This window comes from Crocodylus siamensis, chromosome 11 (assembly GCF_052110815.1).
Source record: "Crocodylus siamensis isolate JL-2025a chromosome 11, ASM5211081v1, whole genome shotgun sequence".
Classification (NCBI taxonomy): Eukaryota; Metazoa; Chordata; order Crocodylia; family Crocodylidae; genus Crocodylus; species Crocodylus siamensis.
The window spans coordinates 42,307,846-42,329,955 of NC_143405.1; the positions used below are offsets into that span (position 1 = coordinate 42,307,846).

Genomic DNA, 22,110 nt, shown 5'->3' on the forward strand with positions numbered 1-22,110 from the left:
AGCCCTGGGTCCGAGTACAGCCCTGGCCAGTGGCTCTCCCCTGCCTCCTGCCACCTCCAGCTGCCAGATTCAGCTCCTTGGGGGTGTGGAACTTCCAGCTGCCAGGCTGTGCTCCAAGTGGCTCTGCTAGCTCCATGGAGCTCTGCCTGGTGGCAGAAGGCAACAGGAGAGCCAGTAGCGGAGCTGCTCCGAATGCAGCCCTGGCCAGTGGCTTTCTGCCACCTCCCACTGCTAGGTTTAGCTCTGTGGGGCTGTGGAGCCTCCAGCATCAGGCTGTGCTCACCAGGGCTGCGCTACGAGTGGCTCCGCCTCTAGCTTTCCCACTGCTGAGAGTTCCATGGGGCTGGCAGAGCTGCTTAGAGCACAGCCCTGGCTCCGAGCACAGCGCTAGTGAGCACAGCACAGCAGCTGGAGGCTCCACAGCCCCACAGAGCTGAGGCTGGTGGTGGGAGGCAGTGGAGAGCCACTGGCCAGGGCTCCACTTAGAGCCAGGGCTGTGCTTGGAGCAGCTGTGCCACTGCCTCTCCTGCTGCTTTCTGCCACTGGGATGAGCTCTGTGGGGCTGGCAGAGCCACTCAGAGTGTAGCCTGGTGGCGGGAAGCAGGGGAGAGCCAGGGTGGCTTGCCCACTGGCCACTCTGCACTAGATGGTTCCTGGCTGCATGGCCAGACCAGACTCAGCAAGAGCTGGCCTGGCCCTGAGGACTGGGACAATTGCCCCCTGCCTCCCCTCCCCTTACCCAACTCTCCTGCTTGGGTGCAGGCAGGCAGGCAGGAACTGGGCCAGGTAGGCCTTGCTGTTGTAGGCTTTTGCCATGGCTTCCTTTGGGTCCTACTGCCCCTGGCTCCTATCATCTTTGACAGGCAGCCAGAGGCAGATAAATATTAATTTTCTAAATTTTTAGGGGCCCCATGGGATGGATAAAATGGCCTGGTGGGCCGCATCCAGCCCACGGGCCGTATTTTGCCCACCCCTGTTTTAGTTCATGTTTTGAAGACTTTTCCACGTCCCTTCAACTGTTGTGGCTGTATAACTCCAAGTATATTGTCAGATCTTAGGTCTTAAGAACTCATTTTTGATAATAATAGATTTATCTTGTCTTATTTGTGCTCTAATGAAGGTGTGCAACTGGGGAAGCATGGCAGGAAATTATGCTGGCCTGTCTACCTGGAAAGCGCTGTGATCCAGAATCTGATTATAATCCAGGGGAAGAATACACATGTGGAAGCAATTTTGCCATTATTTATTTCATCAGTTTTTATATGCTCTGTGCATTTTTGGTGAGTTCAGTTTGTATTTACAAACAGAAAAACGTTTTAGCATTTTGACTTGACAAGAAACTAACAATAAACTATCAGATCAATAGTCCATTTTCAAAGGTACATTTTTCATAAGTAGTTCTAGATCCCGTAGTTTGAACTAGAAACTAAATTCCACCAGGAGCTGCTCATGTGCATACAGTTACTCCAGCTTGGTGTACCCCTGATTTTGGTCTAATCATATGTACAATAATGATGTTTACAATTTTACAAAAGTGAACAGGCTTTTGGTTTACTGCAGCCTTCAGTTACCATTTCAGTAAAAGTGATTGCATACTACTGCTAAATATTAATGAATACTATGGCTAAGATCCAATTTGGATCTGTTTAAACCTACTAACATTTTGGCAGCTGTCCAAATCTTCCATAGTGGTCTGAGTGATGTGTTCAAATTGTGAAGTGTAAAATATAAGCTGTAATCTTCTTTCATATGTCAGACTTGTTCTGAAATATTTGAAATATACTGTCATCTATACATGCGCCCAACTGTGCAGTTGTAATTGTGCAGTCATTCAGTACTTGCTTTAGCAGTAACCGCCAGTACTGCGCAGTCCTGGCTCTGCACGGGTTGTTTCTGACCCTACTGCACAGTAGCACCAGCATCACTGTTTGTATCTACTGACACTACGTCGCCACAGCAACAAGCTACATTGCTGTAGGTCATCACTGCGGCAACATAGCATCTTGCGTAGACATGCACACAGAGATCTTTGCTTTGTTGATCACTGAATTAAAATGATTTGTTTTATCCTCTGTTCCCTTGATCTTGGGGCTTAACAGCTCTATATACTGCAAACAGCATGGATTTCTAATAACATTTTCTGTTTTGTATCATCATTTATGTCAACAGAATATGTGCAGTATTCTTAATTTCAATCATTTTGATGCATTATCACATTAATTGTTTGCTAAGATCTATGTTGTATATATCTTTTCTATATTAATATGTGCATTTGACTTTTTAATGGCCTCTGCACAACTCTGTTCATTCACTTGGGGAACAAACCAAAATTATGTGATTGTGGTATTTGATAAAAACCCTGAATACCAAATGTCAGCATCACATCCTTATGAATATTCCTCAGACTACCAATTATTCATTTTTTATGGTCATAAGATATTTTTATGTATGTTTATATATATGTATGTGTGAATATGTGTATGAATATATCCATGAAACAATCAATTTATCAAATCTAACATCCACTTACATTATTCTACCAGTTTGAATTCTAACCTTGCTTGAAGTTAATTATTTTCATATAGGTTTATATATCAGCAGAGTGAAAGCAAACATGTTTTGAATTGCATTTTAGATTATCAACTTGTTTGTGGCAGTCATCATGGACAATTTTGATTATTTGACACGTGACTGGTCTATTCTGGGACCTCATCATTTGGATGAATTCAAAAGGATATGGTCTGAGTATGATCCTGAAGCAAAGTAAGTCCCACCATTTCCTTGTTAAATATGCCTAATAAATAATAAAAGTGAAACTTGGCATTGTCTTCAGAGACACATACAGAGATGACAAAAGAAGTGTATTTATTCTAGGGGCAGAATAAAGCATCTTGATGTAGTTACATTGTTGCGTCGTATTCAGCCTCCACTTGGCTTTGGCAAGTTATGTCCCCATCGAGTGGCATGCAAGGTAGGTTTCACATTACTTCCCTTTGTAGTTTTTCTTTACTTTTGCTATGTTTCTGAAGACTTGCTCTGTATTACTTTGGTAGCCCTGTCCAATTCTGTTGCAAAGGGGAAAAGATCATGTTATATATGAGCTCTTCTTCAACTCCGAGTTACTCCAGTTTTGTGAGAGGTCAATCATCCCATTGCAGTCAGTTTTGGTTGTTTTGGTAAATTTATTTCCATCATGTTCCATGAATATAAAGCTCTTCATAGGGTTCACAGTTAAAGAAGTTGGTGTATAAATGTATTATTAGTGTTATTATTGTTGCCATATTTGATGTTGCCATATTTATGTGCATTTCCAAGAAGCTGGTTAAGACATAATTTTACTAAAGAACTGCATACCAATATGTTTTTTTTCAGTAAAGCTTAAGTTGTGTCATTTGGGATACCTAACCATTTACTTTACATACTTGATGGTGTCTCTTGAACTTTAATAGTCTTCTTAAAAGGACACTTGCCAAAATAATGAGAAAAATATTTAACCTACTTACAGTTTATTTTTTAACTCAGAGGTTGCAAGTAGCCTTATATTTATATTACAACAATCTCTTCCTGTAATGCCTCATATTCTGTCTGAACAGAGACATCAGATTTACAAAAAACCTGAATTATTTTGGTAAATTTCAAGTTTCTGCACATGATAACAATGGCCTCACTCTTCACAATACATCATAAGGCAAACTTCTCAGATATCCTGCACTCAGTCCTCCACTCAGATCTACATATAAAGGCAAAAACTGGTTTGTTGATTAAGGAATGGAAAATTGCCCTGGAGCAGGTTTTTCCTCTCTATATAGAATTCTTCTCAACCCACAGAGATTCTTAAAATTTATTTGTTAATATTTGCATAGAAACAGTCATGTGGACCCAGTGTGAAGTCTGAGGCGAGGTACAGGTAGTCAAAAAGTTCAAGACTGAATCGATTCAATCTTTGCAGGTTGTAGATTGGACCAATAAGCAAGTGAACAGACATTCACTTTTGATTCTGGAAATGCAGCCACATGCCTGCAGTGACCCAGGCCAGAAGCTGGGGAGGGGGCGGGAGGGATGCTGGAACATGCCTCCCTTCTCAGCTGGAGCAGTCAGCTTGGGCAGGGAGGGTTTGTGGGGGAAGTTCAAAGCATCCTGGGTTGCTGGGGGACTGTGAGTTAACTTGAATCTGGAAGGAACCTGGGGCAGAAGTTCAATAAAGCAATTGAACCTAAATCAGTTAATTCTGATACTTCATTCAGGATTATTTTAAACTGGCTTGGGCCATTTTGAAAGTGGTGTATGTGCACCGAACTTCTGTTGTGTTATACATCTGAACTGAGTTCCGATCACTTATATCAGTGTATGTGCAACTTCTGTCCCTAGCCTAACTGACCATCAGGGTCGGGTTCTCTTATTTTAGAAACAGCTTGAAGCAAGTATTGGTTCATAAAATGCATCTCTCCAGCAACAGCACTGGGAGATATGTGTTGTAATGACACACTTCTGAGCTCCAGATCCTTCCTAGTTGCTCTTCATGTCCAGAGACAAAATATTTTATTGCATAAATGTATTTTAATACAGTATCCTTCAGATTCAAGTTCCAGGGATGTTACAGCACATCTAGAGCATAGGAATGTGGCTAAATGTGAAATAATAACGGAAAGTATTGAACGCTGTACAGTATGGTACATAATAATAAACAATAAGCATAATGCATTCAGGGGAATTCAGAGAAAGGTGACAAAGATGATATGAGGCTCAGCCGAGATAATAGAGTATAAGTATAGGCATTTGTTATATGAAGGATATGCCACCTGTGTACAAATGCACACCAAGTAACACAAAAGAGACAAGGAGAATTATGATAGTTTAATTTTATTTGCGGGTTTTGAAATGGTTATGTAACAGTGGTGGTAATGGTAGTCTGATGTCAGTAAGGATGTGATCAACTCCTTTAAGCAAATAAGCCTCACAGTATCCCTGAAGACTGTGTAATAGCCCACACCCATTCCACAGGTGGCAAAGCTGAAGTGCTCAAATGGAGTGTCCAATGTCACATGACAGGTCTGTGATAGAACCCAGGGTAAAATGCTGCGCCCCCATTCAATCCACTTGCATTAGGTAATAAGATGTCACAGTCTTGCAGTAGAATAGAGGAGACCTCAGATTAGGAAAAAGAATCCTGATAGATGAAATACCGTTATCAGGAGAGATCGCTATGGAACTGCTCTGATTACTTGTTAAAAAATTTAAATGATGATTACACTAAAGCAGAGCCAGGGACTCTGTTTTTAGATGATTACTCTAAAGCAGAGCCAGTTGAATTAGGTGGCATTTACTGGATCAAAGTAGTGATAATTGCTACATCGTAGCCTAGTTAGGCTAATTTACTTAAATACCTGAATGTGTGGAATGCAGGAAAGCAAGGAAAGGTTGAGAGAGGTGGGTTGGGGAGCAGAGGCTGCAGGTGCAGAGATGACCGGGCTGGGGAAGGGAATAGGCATGCAGCAGCTGCGGCTACGGCCCTAATCCTGGATAGGGATTGGAGCCCAAACCACAGTGGCCACCAGTGCCCCACCCCCCCATTTGATTCTAAGATGAAGGGCATTTCCTGCCATGTTAAATGGGGGGAAAAACCCTCATATTAGAATTCAGTAAATACAATAAACTTTGTAAAGAAATTTTGAAAAGTACTGAACAGTCTTAGCTTTCTGGAAGAATCTAGTTACATCAGATACAAAATGTATCAGATACGTATTTTTTGTAGTTGAAATATATTGTTGATTTCAGATATACTTGCTCTCTTAAAGTCTTTGCGTAAGCTAACAGGTGTGATTTTTTTTTCTGTGTCCCTTGTCAGGTGTTGTTCCTTTATGCATGTCAGCTTTTTGAGATAAATGAAGACACACTGCATATTTTCCACAAGAATGAATTAAAAACAATATAAATGATTCTATTTTCCATTTACAGAGGTTAGTAGCCATGAACATGCCACTAAACAGCGATGGAACAGTCATGTTCAATGCTACATTATTTGCTTTGGTGAGGACAGCTCTGAAGATCAAAACAGAAGGTGAGATCATGTTGTGAAAATATTACTGCATGAATTAAGATGTGTTGTGAGAAGAAAGTTGCAGAGGGATAACATTTCACATAACTCCTTCTGCAAGACACCACAAAATGGATCCTGTACTTAGCTTGCTTTTCCCTAAGCTGGGTGGCCCTCGTGTTCTGTTCTTGTTTTGAGGATTTGAGACTGAATGGGAGACTGAAGGCAGATAAAGTTGAGGCAGAGGTTCATGAAACCTTAGAGATAATTTCAGATCCATAGTTGGTGAGAAAAAAAGTATTTGGTATATGCTGTGGAGGCTGAGTCCAAATGTGCTTAGCAGGTTTTTACTAGCTGGCATTAGAAGAAGACATTAGTTTGAAGGTGTAGTGATTTGTGTTTAACAACATTACTTTGTGTTCTTGAAGTTTCCTGGCTTCTTATTTCTTCTCATTTTTTCTACTTATTTTATTAATTTTTACTTGTTTCACTCTGGTGGTTCTTCCCTTCTCATAAGACTGAGTAAGTTCCTCAACCAGGTGCCTCCCACCTTTGAGAATTGCTGAATATAAGTATTGTTAATATGATTTACAAGATGAACCGCAAGATTTCAAGTAGGAATCCATAGTGTCAAAAACTTTCTGATCTGTTGTGGTCTTTCTGAGATCTTTCTACTGTGCAGTAGAAGCAAGTTGGATCCAACTGCTCTTCTCTGCTCTCCTTAATAAGTACTAGTTTGGTAACTGCCTTAGAAGCCAACTTCCATAAGTCCGTAAAAACAGACAACCCTTTAGCCTTTTCTCCCTTCTTTCTTGATCCAGTGTAATGATCCTGCTCCCCCAGCCAGCCCATGCAGCTGTAATAAGTATTTATGCTAGCCAATAAAATATCCTTTTCCCTGTACATTCTTTTCCTGCTTTTACATAAATCAAAGTAAATAGCTACACCTCTTTGTTTTCTTCTGGATTCCAACTAGAGAATTTTATACCTTTGAGTGCCTCTTTATTTTATTTTATTTTATTTTATTTTTAGTAAGCAGTTTAATGTAAGACCTAAAAAATCTTTCATTGCAATGTTAACTGAAATGTAATTGCCCATTCCTGCTTTTCTAAGTTTCAGATAACATAATCATTGTACCTGTCTCTCGGCAGGGAATCTAGAGCAAGCAAATGAAGAACTTAGAGCAGTTATAAAGAAAATCTGGAAGAAAACCAGCATGAAACTCCTTGATCAAGTTGTTCCTCCAGCTGGTGGTGAGTAATATAAAATTTACAATAAACTATTTTTGCACATTAGATTTTACACATGTTAAGAAAACAGTAAGTTTTATAGAAATATTGAGTGAGACTTTGGAACTCTGATGTAACTGAGAGCACAATTGAATGCCAAAATAAATATACAGAACTTTAGAGTTTGTTATGTTAGATAATATAAAACTAGATAAGAAAAGTATTCTTTGATTAAAAGGAAAAATACAACTAATATTTTTATGTTAATTTGCTTGCTTGCAAAATATATCTTAGCCATAAAATTGATTTCCATAGACTTATCAAGAGAAATAGCATATTTTGTACTAATTAAGCTAACACTGAACATTGGATTTTTGTTTCTAATTTTTTATTCTTTAAATATTTTTGAGGGGGAATGAAAAAATTTCTGTTTCCAGGTTAAAAAATAACTTTTTGCCAAATGTGTAAAGGCAAAAGACTAAATTCTACTCTCAGTGACATGAATGTAAATCCCAAGTAATTCCACTGTCTGCAGATTAGTGGAGTTAGTCCAAATTTACACCTAAATAACTGAGATGGGATTACAGATCAAAGCATATAGATTTTTAAATTCTACTGAATTCAGTACGTTGGGAAGAACTACAAGGCACATATATTACTTGTTCTTACGTACTGTAAAATGACTTGTCAAATCTTTTACTATTTTATATCTATATATATATATATAATCATATATATATATTTTGCTTTTCTTTTTCAATATATACCTATAAAGTAATATACTGTAGCATAGATTCAGGTGACTGTTTGTTCTTGCTTTTTCAAGTTTTAAAGGTGCAGGATCTGTCGCACGATATCATCCACACCAATAATATATTCAGACGTCCAGCACACAGTTCCATTGTAATCGTCCGGTATTTTTTGTAGTTTATTGTACTTTTATAGTGTTACTGCAGCTTTCAAGACAGATCAGACTTAGGTTTGGAAGCAGACTCAAGAACCCAGGCCTGATGGTGGTGGTGGCTGATCCCTCTCTGAAGGTGACGTTCTCAGTCTCTAGGAGAGAGAGAGCATGTTGGCTGCACTGCTCTTCACCATGATCCAAGCAGCAGCATTAGCTTTGTTGCTGGAGGGAGCCACTTGTTATTGGTGTAGTGGCTGCCAGCTAAAAGTGGGGATGATGACAAAAATTTCAACAATCTGACTATCAAAAGGGGAACTGATACTGCACATTTAAAACAACTTTTTGTGTTCTACTTTGTTCTTTTAGCCTTACACCTGAGTGCTTGCATGGCATAGATGAATCGCTTTGTAATTGTTGTAACTATGTGCTTGAGCTTTTTCTGCAGCCTCTGTTCCTTTCAACTATCAGTCTTTCAGAATATTCTGAAGCAATTCTGTTTTAGGGTGGTGGCATGGAATTAGTGTTGCCTCTTGCCAATTTTATTCCCCTATGTTTTTTATTGAAATACAGATGCATGCTTCAGAATAGCTAGCTGTGCCTGCCTAAATTAATCTTACAGAAAACATTTAAAGATTATATTCTTAGAATTAATCTTACACAATTCCACCTTAGTTCACTGTTTAACTTCAGTCTCATTTCATTGCTGACTATAAATTGTATATTGACTTTCAGTTATACTAAAATCCATCGCTAGTTCCATAATACTTCTTTTGAAAATTCAGTTCTTCAAATCAGTTAGGAGGCTGAAAATCTGGACCATCACTGAAACTAGAGAAATTCAGTAAAGTATAAAGAAAAGCAGGTGGGCAAGTCCTTTTTCAAGTTATTTAACAAGATTAGTCACATCTTATAGTTGCCACTGATTTGTTTCCTTATCAAATCTAGTTGATACAACTTACACCAGAAGGGAAAGAAAGTAACTGATTATATCATAACCTACTGAAAGAAGTAAATATTTTTCATTCATGAAGCATATTAGTATATACTAAATGAATGTAAAGTAGTTGATATACAGTGTAAAGTAGTTCTTACAGAACCTTAATATTCAATAGAATAGTAAAAGGTGACAGTAATATAAGTTTAGTATCTCAAAATCTGTTACCTCTGCAATATTGAATTGGCCAGTGTATTATATTTTCCCTAGTTTTATTCTTTATTTTTATTCTGAGTCATAGATTCATAGAGATTAGGGACCCCTGAAGGTCATCTACTTCTACCCCATGCAAGAAGCAGGACCATCCCTCTCCAAATCATCTCATACAGATCCTTGTCTAACCTGTATAGTTACACAGTCAGTCCTGACACACAACTAGAAACCATAACACCCTAACGCAGTGGTGAAACTAGAAAGTATTAAATGGGTCAACTACCCTGGGTGCCAACTTGAACAGTAGGAGTGCAAAAATTCAGTGTCTGCTGCCAGCAACCACGTGATTGCAGTTGCAATTACAGAGACAACTGCATGTCAATGCTGCCCCAGGTGCCCAGCTGTGCCCCTATACTGTTGCCCTAACTTACTATATGTAAAGCAGGGGACAACAGTAGCCAGGGTAATGCTGCTGTAAGGACGGTTGAAAGGACAGCTTTACTCACCCTCATACTAGGCTGCTGGTGTACGTTAAAAACAAATTGATTCTCTGAATGTCAGTGGGGGCATCTACACATGAGCTTTACTGTGGAGTTGACTAATTAGCTCCACAGTAAAGCACTGCCATCTACACATACAGTGTTATTAGGCCAAAGTAAACTAATTAATTCTGTCATAGGATAATACTGCCCAACACAAGTACTATCCTGTGGTAGAGTTATTTTTTCTACCCCAACATATATATATGGTGACCGAGGCTGGCTGGGGCACAAGGGTGCTGCGGTGTAGGGCAGCCTGCTGGCTAGCCCTGGGCTGACAGGCTGACCTCCCAGACCCTCTGCCAGCTAACTCTACACAGGACATTGTATAGGGAAAGGAATGCACAAAATCCACTACATTTTATCTCTTCTTGTAAAATGGAGTTTTCCCACCCATCCTCTGCATGCAAGCTCATTCTGTCTTCTCTAATACTTCTTGACTTTGTCTAAAATTTTTCTTCTCCTGTAATGATATCTTTTGCTCTCAGTTTGGTTGGAACTACAAATCTGTCACTTTTCTTGGCACCTTCCTGAGCTGTACATCTCTAGCTATGCCTTTGTTTCTAAAAAGCAGAGTCCTTTGGCCCAGCTTCAGGTTGTATATGTTTCTGCCCGTGCATATAACTGTGCCTGTGGGAGCACAAGTCCTCAAGTTCTGAGCACACACAGACACTTTTATATAAGCAAATCAGGCAGCTGAGAATTCATCTCTTTTGCCATAAAAAAGTGAATACATACCCATATTTACAGGCACAATCCATTGCCTTACAGAAGTGGCCATGCAGCGTTACAACTACTCACTTGTTTTCTCCATAGCCATTATAATTTTTCCCCTTCAAGCTTTGTTCAGTTATTAGAGAGGAAATAATGCAGAGGATGGGGAAAAACTTATTTAAGGAGCTAATCAAGGGTATATATAACACCAAGTAATGCTCCTAATTAAGCTAAAGAGGGCAGGGTTAGATCAAATACTTTATATGGTAAATCTTTCTAACATCCGTGGCAAAAACAGCAGATGGTCAATTGAATAGGCATTGAGAGACATTACAGATGCAACATTAAAGGAAAGGCTCACAGAAAGGTTAGATAACTAAGTTGAGAGTTGGAGTCAGTGAAGGGAAATTCTGCCTGGGGGACTGAACTTGTATACTAACAAGCTCTTTTCTGATGCTGAGCTCCCCTCTTCTCCTGCTGCATCCATTGGGAGTTGAGGGGACCCAGCACCTTTGAGGAGTGTCAGCACATAGCAAAGGCAGCCTCAGTGATGCTTCTGTGTAAGAGACTTCCTCGAACAGACTGAGCTCCCAACCGAGCTACGTTAAACAAATTAACTGAAATATTTTTTTGTGTGTGTCCTTTGATGTAAAATAAAATGTCAGGCCAGATTCTTGTCTGCTGTATTGGACTGAAGTTAATGTCTTGTGTGCCATCTGTCGAAAATTCAAGGAAGTAATTTGGAAACAGAAGCTGTTATAACAATAGAAGTAGGTTTAATTAAAGCTTCTTAAAAATAACATTGTAGTGAATTAATATTTCCTGTACTTATTACTGAAGCTAAAAAAGGCCCATAAAATGTAATATTATATGCAGTAACAGTAGCATAAAATAAGAAAATTAATTAAACTTAAAGTTGCAAAATATTTCATGTTGAAAATTATGCAGTGCCAGTTAAATGTGTGAGATATCTTGGACATATCATTACATGTAAAGCAAAGTCAAAGGAAAATCCATTTTAACCAAGTTAAAACAATGTTAAGTATATCATATCACAAAATACCTTGAAAGTATATTTATGTCACTAACACATAAACAATAAACCCTTATAAATGTCATGCATGGGCTTTACGCTTGGAATAATTTTTAAAGGAAAAAATATTGCTTAGCTAAACTGATTAGAGACTGAAATATCGTAGTGCAAAATAGCTTATATATAAACAATTATTAAATCTTGTAACTTCAGGTAGTATGTTAGCTTAGGGAGAAAACTGTTGACACTTGACTAAAAAAGAGGCAGAGAAGTATTTAAAATGTGTATATTATACATCTTGCAGTTTACCTTTTACCTAAGTATGTCACAGTGTCTGGATATGTTATTTAACATTCCTATAGTTACTCTGACAACAGTCACAACTGTACACATTAACCCAGATCTAGAGAGCCTGTCTTTCACACTGAGGTCAGCAGAAATTACAGGAGCGTGGCATCTGTCAGAATTGGACCTACTAACAATAGAATTAATTCTAAACTTTGGTACCAACAATATGTTAAAGCATGTTAAAGTTCCCTTTAACATATAGCACTGTGGTAATTAGCATCATCAGTATGTTAAAAATAATCAAGGAAGGAGTAGGTAGCAAATTAAAAAAAAATTCAAGAAACTTCACTCCAGGTAACTCCAGAAAAGTAAGAATATGAAATAAAAAGAGAAGAAAATCCTAGTTTTGTAATAAATAATGAAATCTCTACAAGTGGGGTCTCAAACTGGCCTTTGAAAAGAGATGTGCAAAATTAGGAGCTGATTTGGAAACCTGGATATGGGATTTAGGTATTTTAGCAAGGCACTTGTATTTGAAATTGGTAAAGTGTGCTGATTCCCCAAAGTGACCCTATAAGACTTCCTAATGTTTACTCTACTTATCATTTGCCTGCATATTTTTGAATGATAGATAATTCAGTAAAGAAAATTAAAACCTTATCTTTACTTCCATCAGCTAATCTGAGTCAAGATGTTACTGTGAGAAAGTAGTATGCTTTGCCTGATACACCATCATCACTGGTACAGATGCTAGCTGAGAGCTGAATCCTTGCTGAAACAAAACTCTCATAGAAATTAATCAATTCTGAAGTAGAGATGAGTGCAGGATTTGCTCCCAGTTCTGGCTAAGCAGGAACCACACATAACCCAGAATGAATATTTGGTAAATAGATATATAACTCAGGCTAAGGCACTCCAAGGCTATGGTGATGGTGCACCAACACAAGAATGACACAAACAGACAGACAGATTAGATGCCAGTGGGCACATCTACATGAGATGTCTACTGCAGAGTAGACTAATTAGCTCTGCAATAAACAGCTTGTGTCTTCACGTGCGGTGCTTTTAGGCCACAGGAAGCTAATAAAAGCAGAGTTTTTTACAGCACAGCAGCGCATGTGTAGATGCTGCCCTGGCTGGTTGGGGCACAAGGGTGCCTCAGTGCAGAGGCTGCCTGCTGGCTAGCCCTACACTGAAGCACCCTTGTACCCCAACCAGCCCCTCCACAGCACACTGAGCTGGGTAAGAGCAGCCATTGGCTGGCAGGCTGACCCTCTGGACCTCCTGACAGCTGGGGCTGCTGTGACCCAGCTCAACGTGCTGAGGTTCTAGGTACACATTCAAATGGTGTACCTGGGAGCAATAAACTCCAGTGCGGTATGTGCCGGAATTTATTGCTAGCATGTGTAGACATGCCCGTTTGAAGTACAATTGGAATAACCTGATTTTGATTTGTTAGCTAATTATGTTTGGTTTGACAGGAAATCACTGAGGGAGAATAAATTAGAGACAGGAAATTATCTTTTTTTAGTGAGTCACTCTTCTGGATCAAAGTGCATGCCAGTTCTAGTACCTTTCATTTATACATTTGTTTCAAGTAGCCAAAGCCAGTAGTTTAGTCCTTTGCAGTTACGAACAAGCTTCTGGTTTTAATAAAAAGGTACCTTCATGAAACTTAGTAAAATATTCTATTTTCTTCTATATTAAAGACTAGTTTAGTTCATCAGTTCTAATTTTGGGCCTAGATCGCTTGCTAAAAAAATTGCTTTGTGCTAGATGTAGGCTGCCTTACTGTAAGCTAGAACTAGTGTCTATTGCACCCATCACATTTTTTTTTTCCTGAATCAGATGTGAGTATGTAGGCTATTGATGAAATGTGCTGACTTGGGAGAGATCTGTCTGGTCTGTTCATTTAGATGATGAGGTAACCGTGGGGAAGTTCTATGCCACCTTCCTGATACAGGACTACTTTAGGAAATTCAAGAAACGCAAAGAACAAGGACTGGTGGGGAAATATCCTGCGAAGAACACCACGATTGCCCTACAGGTGAATTTGTTTTTACATTTTAACTAACCATTCTGTAAGCTTATTTGAAATAGCAGGTAGATGATTATTCATGATTGAGCAGTATCACCAGGATTTTATTTAGCTGAGACACTTTGGGCCCTTCATTGAAGAATAATTCTATGTTTCTATCTATAAAAAGGTAAGTGCAAAATGATGTTCTTCATGTGTGGCTAAAATAAGTTCTGGTAAAATTACATAGCATATGGTTAATAGATTGATCGCAGAAATCTGAGACCAAAGCTGCCAGTATAAAATCAGATGAATTAAGTGGTGTTTTTGAGCTGGGAATACTCATCTTTGCTCTACAGGGTTTTTTTTAAACTCTCAATTTAGTTATTTTTGTGTCTAGTATTATAGCACAGGAATTCTCAAATATTTTCATAGTGTATATGATCTTCTAATAGATAAATTATCTGATAGAATAACCTTCCTTGTCACTGCTGCTTGTCCTCTTCCTTTTCCACTTATAATCACTGAGGAAATCTCCTCCTATTTGCTATCACATAACTTCACATGTTGCATACAATAAGAAAAACGAAACACTGAGGGATGGAGACAAAGTAACAATAAAAACAGCAGGGACAGGGGTGGACAGAGAGTGAAAGACATCAGGGAGGCATTGTAAAGGTAAAATAGGAAGGTGTTTGGAGAAGAATCATGAGAAATTTGCCAAACTCAGAACTGTCTTATACTCAGCAACCCACTGACTTCAGGAGAGTGGGTGTTGTGTGAGACAGATGAGAATTTGTCTTAATATAAAGAGAAGGGCTTTATAGAGATGCAAAACAGGAGAGAAGGATCATTTCTCTCAAATGTGGGAGTCCTGTCAGCTGTCTTTAAATAAGTCACTCTATTTCATATCTCAGCTATCATTACTGAATTAAGATAAGAAAGGGAACTAACATGAAATAATATTTTCCAGAACAATTTTTTTCTTGCCATACATACGTCTTCACTGTTCTCTTTCTTTCATCTGGCAAACTACTATTGAGTGAAAGACCAGTATTCACATTTACTGAACCGTACAATGCAATTCAGTAGCTGCAGTTCACTAACGTTTCCTATCCTGCTGGGAAAGGTAAGCATCCTGATACTAGCAAAATGATTCTCTTTTACCACTGCAGTAAGAAATGTTCACATGTAAGATTTCTAGATTACAAAACAGAGACCTTCCTTTCAGTGAACATGAAGACACAATAACATTCCTTACTTGTTGTCCCCTGTTAGGGGTGGCCTCAAGACTGTTTCAGATACTGTAATTCTTTCAAGTGGAAATCTTAATATTACCAGGCTCACAAACTAGCCAAGTATATAAAACATCACTTATTTTCTGCGGATCCTAAAAAAATCTATCAGATTTCGAGGAAGAGAATGGCATGCTGTTCAATTGACAAGTATTGCAAGGAATTGTGCTTGTTCTCTGCCATGTGTGTGCCCTTATTCCATCCATATGCACTCATCAAAACAATGTTGTTTCTTTATTCTGCATTCTTTCTTTCATTGGAAAGACAGTTTATGGACTTCTGTGGATAGGATATTCTCTAGTTCCTTGGCATTTGGTAGCATGAGGCAGGGCGGATTATTTTAAGTCATAGTGTCACAGTTCTCCACTCTGCTTCTCTAAGCCAAACGGAAAAATACCCTTAAACTGAAAAATTCCCCAAAAGAAAATATGACAAATAGTGGAGATAGAAGAAAGGAGAAAGCAGTCAGACAAGCAAAAATAACCTCCTCCTGGTGCTTTGATCAGTAGTTCTAAAAATGCTACATATTTGAAAAATCAGCCTGTGATCCCATCTCTCCTTCTCAACCCTATGCACCTGGAAAAGATTGCGGGTGTTGAACCATCATGACTTGCATAATATTAATTTCACATAAGATGTAAAATTTTAAAAGTGAGGGTGATTAACCATTGGAACAAGTCACCAAAGGATATGGGGAGGATTGTGTGGTACTGACAACTTTTAAATGAAGATGGGCGTATCTTTTAGAATGGTAACAGTTAATTCAGAAAAGATCTATGGTCTATGCTAGGAAGCCAGACTTTACTGTGGTCCTTCCACCCACATAGTCTGTGAATTCAGTGAATTCTGTTTCACTCCCTCTCTCTCCAGATCCCCCTTTTCTTCCCAGATTGCCTTTCCAACTGTTTTTTAATGCTACCATTTAAAGAAAATGCATGCATAACCAGTGTCTCTTAGATGGCATAATTTATTTAAGGTACTGCTGCCATGAAACCTGTTTGCACTATGCAAAAGTGTAGTAGGAAGTGTGAAGCATATATGGCTCTGGGACTGTGACTCATACTTGAACATATGTAGCTTATTAAGCAGATACTTTTAAAAATTATTCTGACAAATGGCACCTCCAGGAAATGATTTCTTGGGGAGTTTCTCTAGCAAAATAATAAAAATAGTAAAAGTGGGAAATGTACAGTGTCATCCCAACTTGCCTGCACTGCCTTGGGAAATTTTCTTACATACTGAGTCAACATTTACCACACTTTCGTGAAAACTACCGATATGCTTTATGTACTACTGGTTAATGGTCTTGCATCACTTTCATTCAAATGGCTCTACAAATGTTGCAATTTTCTTCCTAAATAATCAGATATACCAAGCAGGATTCTTCTACAGCAGTGCTGTTACTCTGTGTTGAAAGATGGCAAATGTGTACTAGTGCAGTGAGGTGACAGTAGCACTCTGTGATGACCAAAAGTGAAAATACCACCAAAAGTCGCTGAAATCATTTTTATTGCTGGCTTTTTGTTCACTACAGCTGTAATAGAGCAGACTTTAAAAGAGCTTGTGGAGCACTTCCTTATCACCATCAAGGCTTTCCAACCATCAGTACATCATATAACAGTATAACAACACTCTGTTTACTCTCTATTTGTAGATGTTGAATGCAGGAAAACAGATATATCAGCTGTCTCTGCATTTTTTAGAAGACTAGCAGAAAATCCAGTGAGAAGATTGTGCCTAGATGCTGTGTGCTTAACTAGGAAGAGGGGGGCAGGAGGCTTTCCAATCCAATTACATATCTGCATAGGGACTGACAATAATGGAAGCATTTCCGTAAGATATGACTGAACTTTCACAGTAATCAAAGTTCGGTATTACACTGAGGTCAGTTAGACCTGATCCCAAGTGTGGGATGGCAGTCATGTTCTCTTTGCATTTCTTGAACTTCCAGAAGAGAAGGGTACACCTCTCCAGGTTCCCACTAGTGTCATGACCCTTGGCCCTACACCCAAGGCAGGTGTGTCTAAAAATTAAGATAGACAAATTCTGCATGTTTTGGCAGCCTTTCCAATTTATTGACACAGTGGGGTGGCAAGGATGGAGGACAGAAGTTGAGTTACCACCTGCTAGTGATAATCATTTTGAATTATTCTCATAGTATCATTGCATATATTTTCACAAAGATTACCAAGATAGCCCTTGCAGCATGATTTAGCAAAATGAAAGCAAAATTTTGCCCTGCATTTCCGAAATTACCCGTGCCAAAAGAGAGTATGAGCTTCTGCTAAACCTGTACAGTACAAAAAGATTTATTTCTAACAGAAAGCATTTACTGAAGAAGAGCGACAGCATAAGAGCAAAACCATCTATTGCTGGGGGAGCTGGTAGCCTGCCAGCCAGAAGAAAGTAACTGATGTAACAGCAGTAGTACTAAGTAGGTGACCGCCTGTTATCACTAGATCATCAGTAAAATCAGTCAGTGCTGTGTATCAGACCCAGCCTTTGTCCCAGAGGGAGGCATTAACCTGCCCTATGCCCTGCTATTGCTTTTTCTGTTACTGCCATTTAGGAAAGTTCCAGCTTACAGGGAGCTGGGAAGGAGTGGAAGGAGAGCGGTCAGGCAGAGGGCTCCATGTGTGCATGCACATGGTTGCCAGGCAGCCTGGATAGCAGCTCTCGCAGGTAAGTGGAGGGTGGCACTGAGGCCCCCACAGGCATGGAGCAAGTGGGACAGGGCTGGAGCTGGCGCTGCTGCCCAGCTGGGCAGTGAATAGGGCATGCGGCCTGGGGGCATAATACATGGCGCTGACAGGGAGTGGGACAGGGCCACGGGCTGCTTTTCCAGAGGGCAGGGGGTGGAGCCACCTCCCTGCCGCTGTGTGCACTCCTGGGAGGGAGCGGGCAGAGGGGACTTGTGCTGCCCAGATGTGTATGCAAGGCAGGGGTGGGGTTGGGCACAGACTCCTTGCTCCAGGCTTGGGCTTCTGCTGTGCTGCCCTTTGCATCCCAGTGGGTGTGACCCAGTGCTGCAGGGCAGAGTGGGGCCATGCAGGAAAGCTGCTCGCCGCTGCCAGCTCTGTGCTGCCCTGGTGAGCTAGGAAAGCTGCTTACACCCATTACACCCATTGAGTTGCAGAGGGCAGCAGGCTGGGAGCCGGAGCCTGCAGCCGGCAGGCCATGCCCGCCCCCACCCCCACCTGAGCACATATCTGGGATGCACAGGTCCTTCCTGCCCCTCCCCCCTCCCAGAGTGCATGCAGTGGCTGGAAGCTGGCTTCTCCTCCCCACCTGAGCCTGCAGCACCAGGCAGCAGGGTGGGGAACCAGGCTCTACTCCTCTCCACCAGACCCCGCCTTCTGCTGTGGGCAGGGAGCTGTGGACTCGGTCCCTGGCCACATAGCTCTGGCAGCTGGGGGCTCCCTCCGGCAGGGCTGGGGGGGCAGGGGGCTGTGGGTGGGGCGTGAGGGGCATCAGCAGGGCTGGGGGCTGGTTCTGGAGGAGAGTGATGGGCATCAGCAGGGCTAGAGGACTGTGGGGTGGGGGGAATGAGGGGCACTAGCATGGGTGGGGGTTGTGGGGAGTAGTGAGGAGGGCCGGGGTGGGGCTTTCAGTTTAATTATGGATTTTGGGGGGTTAATCAGAGAATTTGCTATATTTTTAATCAGAAAATTTGCAATTTTTTATAAGGGAAAACCAGGATAACTCATTACCAGGGAGCCTTGGTTTCTCTGTTTAAAAATGGCAATTTCTCTGATAAAAAAATTCAAGATTCTCTGATTAAAAACTCCCAAATCCACATTTCTCCGTGATTAAAATGAAACGCTGCTATATGTATGCGTGTGCGTGTGTGTGTGTGTGTGTATTTTATATATATATATATTTTTTTATATATTTATATATATTTTATATATTTATATAGGTATCAATTGAACACAATGTTTTATTAATATATTTATGATTTTAAAAAAATTTGGAAACCTAACAGTGCCTCAGTTGTTATAGTCAATTCTAAATACCTATATATTTTGGCATTTGATTTGGGCTTTTTTATCATAGGAAATCAGAACTCTCCCTGCCCCCTTCACTCACCAGAATGCAGGTCCAGCTATGGCTGCCCCGCTCCTGGCTGCTTGTGATGCTGAGCACCCCTGGTATGCTGGTGCCCCTCAATCCCAGGTTAGATCCCCCTTGGCCCTGCCATCGCCCCACACTCCCAGGCCACAGCCCCCTGGGCTCTGCTAGTGCCCCTAGCTCCCCACCCAGAGCCCCTTACCCCCTCAGCCGTTCTGGTGCCCCTCACTCATGACTCGCAGACCCCCACCCATGTCAGCCCTGCCAGAGAGGACCCCTAGCTTATAGGACTATGAGACCAGGACCCACAGTTCTCTGCCCCACCACATCAGCACCCAAGCCCCAGCTGTCACTTGTGGAAGGCAGCCGCTGCTGTGGCAGGATCAGAGCACAGAGCCTGTCTCCCTCCTCTGCCCTGGGTGGGGGGACCTCTGCTCCCTACTCTTCCCTTGCAGGTGGCATGGATGGAGCAGAGTCCATGGTGGGACAAAGGCAGGGAGGATGTGGGCTGTCTGCTGCAGGCTTGGGGCTCCCTGCCCAGCTGCCTTCCCCCTGTCCTCTCTCTGTGGCCCAGTAGACAGGCCCCAGTACAGGAGAGCAGAGTAGGGCAGGTAGGTTTGGTGTCACCTCTGGGAGCCCCATACCAGCCATGCTGCTCATGCCACCATGACAAGGAGTCCCCTGCCCAACTGGCAACAGCCCCCTTCCTACCTGGTAGCAGCGGGGCACACAACAGCAGCAGGGGAGCAGCAGCACGTGGGACCCAGTGGCAGAACCAAGCCTACCCTCCCTGGTCAGCCCTCCCATGCCAGGTCCTGGCCACTGGGCTGTGGAGGCCCCTGGGATAGCAGCCGAGCAGGGAGCCCTGAGCCCACAGTGGGCAGCCCACATCCACCTGGGCCGCATGCAGAAATTTGAGGGGCATGTGTCCCTGCATGCACCCCTACCCAGGAGTGCATGCAGCAGTAGGGACCCAATTTCCCTGCTGGCCTTCAGATATTCTGCCTGTAGCTCTGTCCCACTGCCTGGCCAGGCCACATGGCCACACATTGCTGCCATGGGCCCCATGTACCACCTTGGCTGGGCAGCACCCTGAGCCCCCTGCCCTGCCCTGCCCCACACCCTCCTTTCCACTCTTGCTTCCTCCCTCCCCCCCCTCCCCCTCACCATGGAGGCCTCAATCTGTCCCCCTCCCTACTTACCTGCAGCAGCTTCTCTCCATGCTTCCTGGGTGCCCCGCTGCTGACAGCCTCCTCCCTTCCCCCCATCCCCACACCGCCCCCCCCCGTCTTCAATTCACATACAAAGCAAAGGAGGGGGGTCAGTTGCTGCTGCAGCTCTGGCTCTGAGCCCAGTGCCAGAGTCAGACCCATAGCAGCCTCCTGCCCCTAATGTGCTTGTCCTTTGAAGCTTCTGCCCTCCCTGGTCCTTCCCCCCGCCCTTACTGTCAGGTACAGTTTGACTCAAGCTCAGGCTGAGTTCCCTCCTGGGCACAGAGCAGATGGAAACTGCCTCCTGCCTGGCCACTGAGCAGTGCCAGCATGGCTGCATGGCTAGCAGGGGCTGTATTTTCATGTGCTGTGCTCTGGGAGGGAATACAGCCTAAGGGGCAGGGGGAGGGGAAGAGGCAGAGACTGGGTAGCTGGGGAATGGGCAAAGACTGTGGGGAGTAGGAGGGGAGGGACAGAGGGTATAAGGAACTGGGGATGTGGGGTGCCAGTGACAAAGTTGGGCAGAAAGGCTGTAGTGGAGACAGATATAGAATCTAATTATTGGGGCCCTTTCTCTTGAATTTGAATAGATGTGGTAATTCCTGTGTATTTGAAGTTTTGGGAGATATTTTATTAAAAGGCACTGCATAGCATAGTATAGTAGGGGTGTCAAACTCATCCAGCCCTGTGAGCTAAAGGAAAAGGTTTTGCAACCTGAATCTGGGTGGTGGGATGTATTTTTGATATCCCTGTAATATAGTATCACTATGGAAACTGGCCACAGTGAGGTGGGAAGGGGCTGCTGGGAAATGAAGTCTGCTGCAGGCTGAATCTGGCCCACAGGCTAGACTTTGGCCATCCCTGTTCTATACCCTTGAATCCACTGTGCACATATGTGAGGATGTAATTTGCACAGTTTGACTCATTCCAGAAACATGTAGCTGCAAACTGAATTTTGTGTAGGGTTTAACTTTAGCATGTATTTCATGTGTAGGCAAATATGAAGATCAATATAATAAAACTGTATTATATAAGATAGAATACTCCAGCATGAAAACCTTAAGTGGTTCATCATGCAAGAGATGCTCCTTAGTGGGACAGAAAAAGGGGACCACCTTTCATTCATAATTCATCCTCTTTCATTGGTTTTCTATGACTGATGGGGACCTTGCATATAAATATCCCTTAGAAGACAGCATTGGGGCTAGTGACAAGACATTATTTTGGGGTCAAATCAGGTCCAATTATTGTGGTGTGTTTGCCCATACTTAAGAGGTCAGCTGTGTTTGTTGGGTTATCTCTTTGGATTCCGACAAGTCACAACATCCTGCTTCTCCTCTTAACAAGAAAGATCTCTCTATATCTGCAGTTGTTTGGGCTAGTAACTTCCATATACAGTCAACAGCAAAGGTCAGAGATTGTAGGAATCATTGTCTATTTTCTAGTCAATACTTGTTTTTACACAACTAACCATGCAAGGAAATGAAAAGACATGCCCTAAATAGCTCTTGCTCTATTGTCTGATGCCATGAGCCCCACCACTGAACTATCCCTTCACTCACTTTATGCTCTGTATGATTCTTAGCAACTGCACATGTAAAGTGAGGAATTTTGACACCTCTGGCAAC

The 22,110-nt window shown here is 41.9% G+C and overlaps 1 protein-coding gene across 1 annotated transcript in view; it reads left to right on the plus strand.

The window, feature by feature from the left end:
• The window catches only part of CACNA1D (calcium voltage-gated channel subunit alpha1 D), a 432,804-nt gene that overhangs the window by 361,655 nt on the left and 49,039 nt on the right, over positions 1–22,110 (plus strand). The window contains exons 36-41 of the mRNA XM_090022496.1: positions 1,121–1,280; positions 2,636–2,763; positions 2,875–2,971; positions 5,956–6,058; positions 7,186–7,287; positions 13,805–13,935. Coding sequence (XP_089878622.1) covers positions 1,121–1,280; positions 2,636–2,763; positions 2,875–2,971; positions 5,956–6,058; positions 7,186–7,287; positions 13,805–13,935 — 721 coding nt within the window. The remainder of the gene's footprint in view (positions 1–1,120; positions 1,281–2,635; positions 2,764–2,874; positions 2,972–5,955; positions 6,059–7,185; positions 7,288–13,804; positions 13,936–22,110) is intronic.